Raw genomic sequence first — 1,103 nt, 5'->3', positions numbered from 1 at the left:
TTTCCTCATGTCAACAGCAAGGCCTTATGCATATTTCTGCATATTTGCCCCCAACTCTCAATTGCTCTTGTTTTTCTTCAGGTTGCCACTCAGAGGTTCGGCCAGTGGAGACAGGTGGAGGTGTTGTGGCACCTGGAGGCTCCCTCCGCCTCACCTGCAAGGCTTCTGGATTCACCTTTGCTGACTATGCAATGCACTGGATCCGCCAGGCTCCAGGGAAAGGGCTGGAGTGGGTAGCAGGAGTGAGCAGTCCTACGGGAAGCAAACAGTGGTACAACTCCAAGGTCGAGGGAAGGTTCTCCGTCTCCAGAGACAACGCGCAGACTTCAGCTCATCTGCAGATGAACGGCTTGAAGCCAGAAGATTCTGCCTCGTATTACTGTGCAAGAGGCACATTGACAGCTTCTGGCTTCCTCTTTCTACAAAAACTGCAGACACCTTCTGGCACAGCAATGAAGGTGCTGGAGAAATACAGCTTGCCAGGACCACACAGACAAACATGAACCAGGTTTGTAATAAATAGACAGAGAGAGAGAAAGGCAGACAGACGGACAGATAGGCAGAGCGCAATCGTAACGATGTTGCTATGTTGTCAGGTACACATGAACAGACAATGTATGAGCGGATCCAATCAAGATCTGCCCCCTTTGCCTGTTACATGACTGAAGATGTGATTCGCTGCATTAATCGTTTACAAGTATCTCACTTATCCCTGTGAATTAGGACTGTGACAAATGAAGTCCATCCAAACAAATTGTCAGGATGCTGCTGTAATTGCACAAGCATGTGTCCTGTATGCATGGATTTAGTCTGGTCTCCCTTCTGAAGCAATTTCAAGGGTGAGCTAAGATTTTCCACTGAGCACAATGAGGAGAGTTGGAGAGCACCCATCCACCGCCCTCCCTCCCTCCCTCCCTCCCTCTCTCTCTTCCTTTTTCTTCCGTACACACATGTACAAACCCACAAATGTGTGAGAGCATACAGAAGCAAAGAGCAAGAAGGAGCGGGAGACAACAATCCAGATAACATGAAGGGAGCACAAGTGGTGAGAAGAGATCAAACTGGAAGCAAAGCTAACAGTGACCTGCAGAGGAAACAGGGTC

General features: G+C 48.9%; 1 gene segment (V, D, J or C); it reads left to right on the top strand.

Moving 5' to 3' along the window:
* Nucleotides 1-81: 81 nt before the first annotated feature.
* LOC123024657 lies at nt 82-503 on the top strand (the record flags this gene model as incomplete). The annotated part of the segment is given in 1 exon segment: nt 82-503. A coding segment is annotated over 1 exon segment (422 nt), but the record flags the coding sequence as incomplete, so codon positions are not given.
* Between the last annotated feature and the right edge of the window lie 600 nt (nt 504-1,103).

This window comes from Varanus komodoensis, unplaced genomic scaffold (genome assembly GCF_004798865.1).
Source record: "Varanus komodoensis strain SLA01 unplaced genomic scaffold, ASM479886v1 scaffold2463, whole genome shotgun sequence".
Taxonomy (NCBI): Eukaryota; Metazoa; Chordata; class Lepidosauria; order Squamata; family Varanidae; genus Varanus; species Varanus komodoensis.
This window is presented reverse-complemented; position numbering and strand designations above follow the sequence as displayed.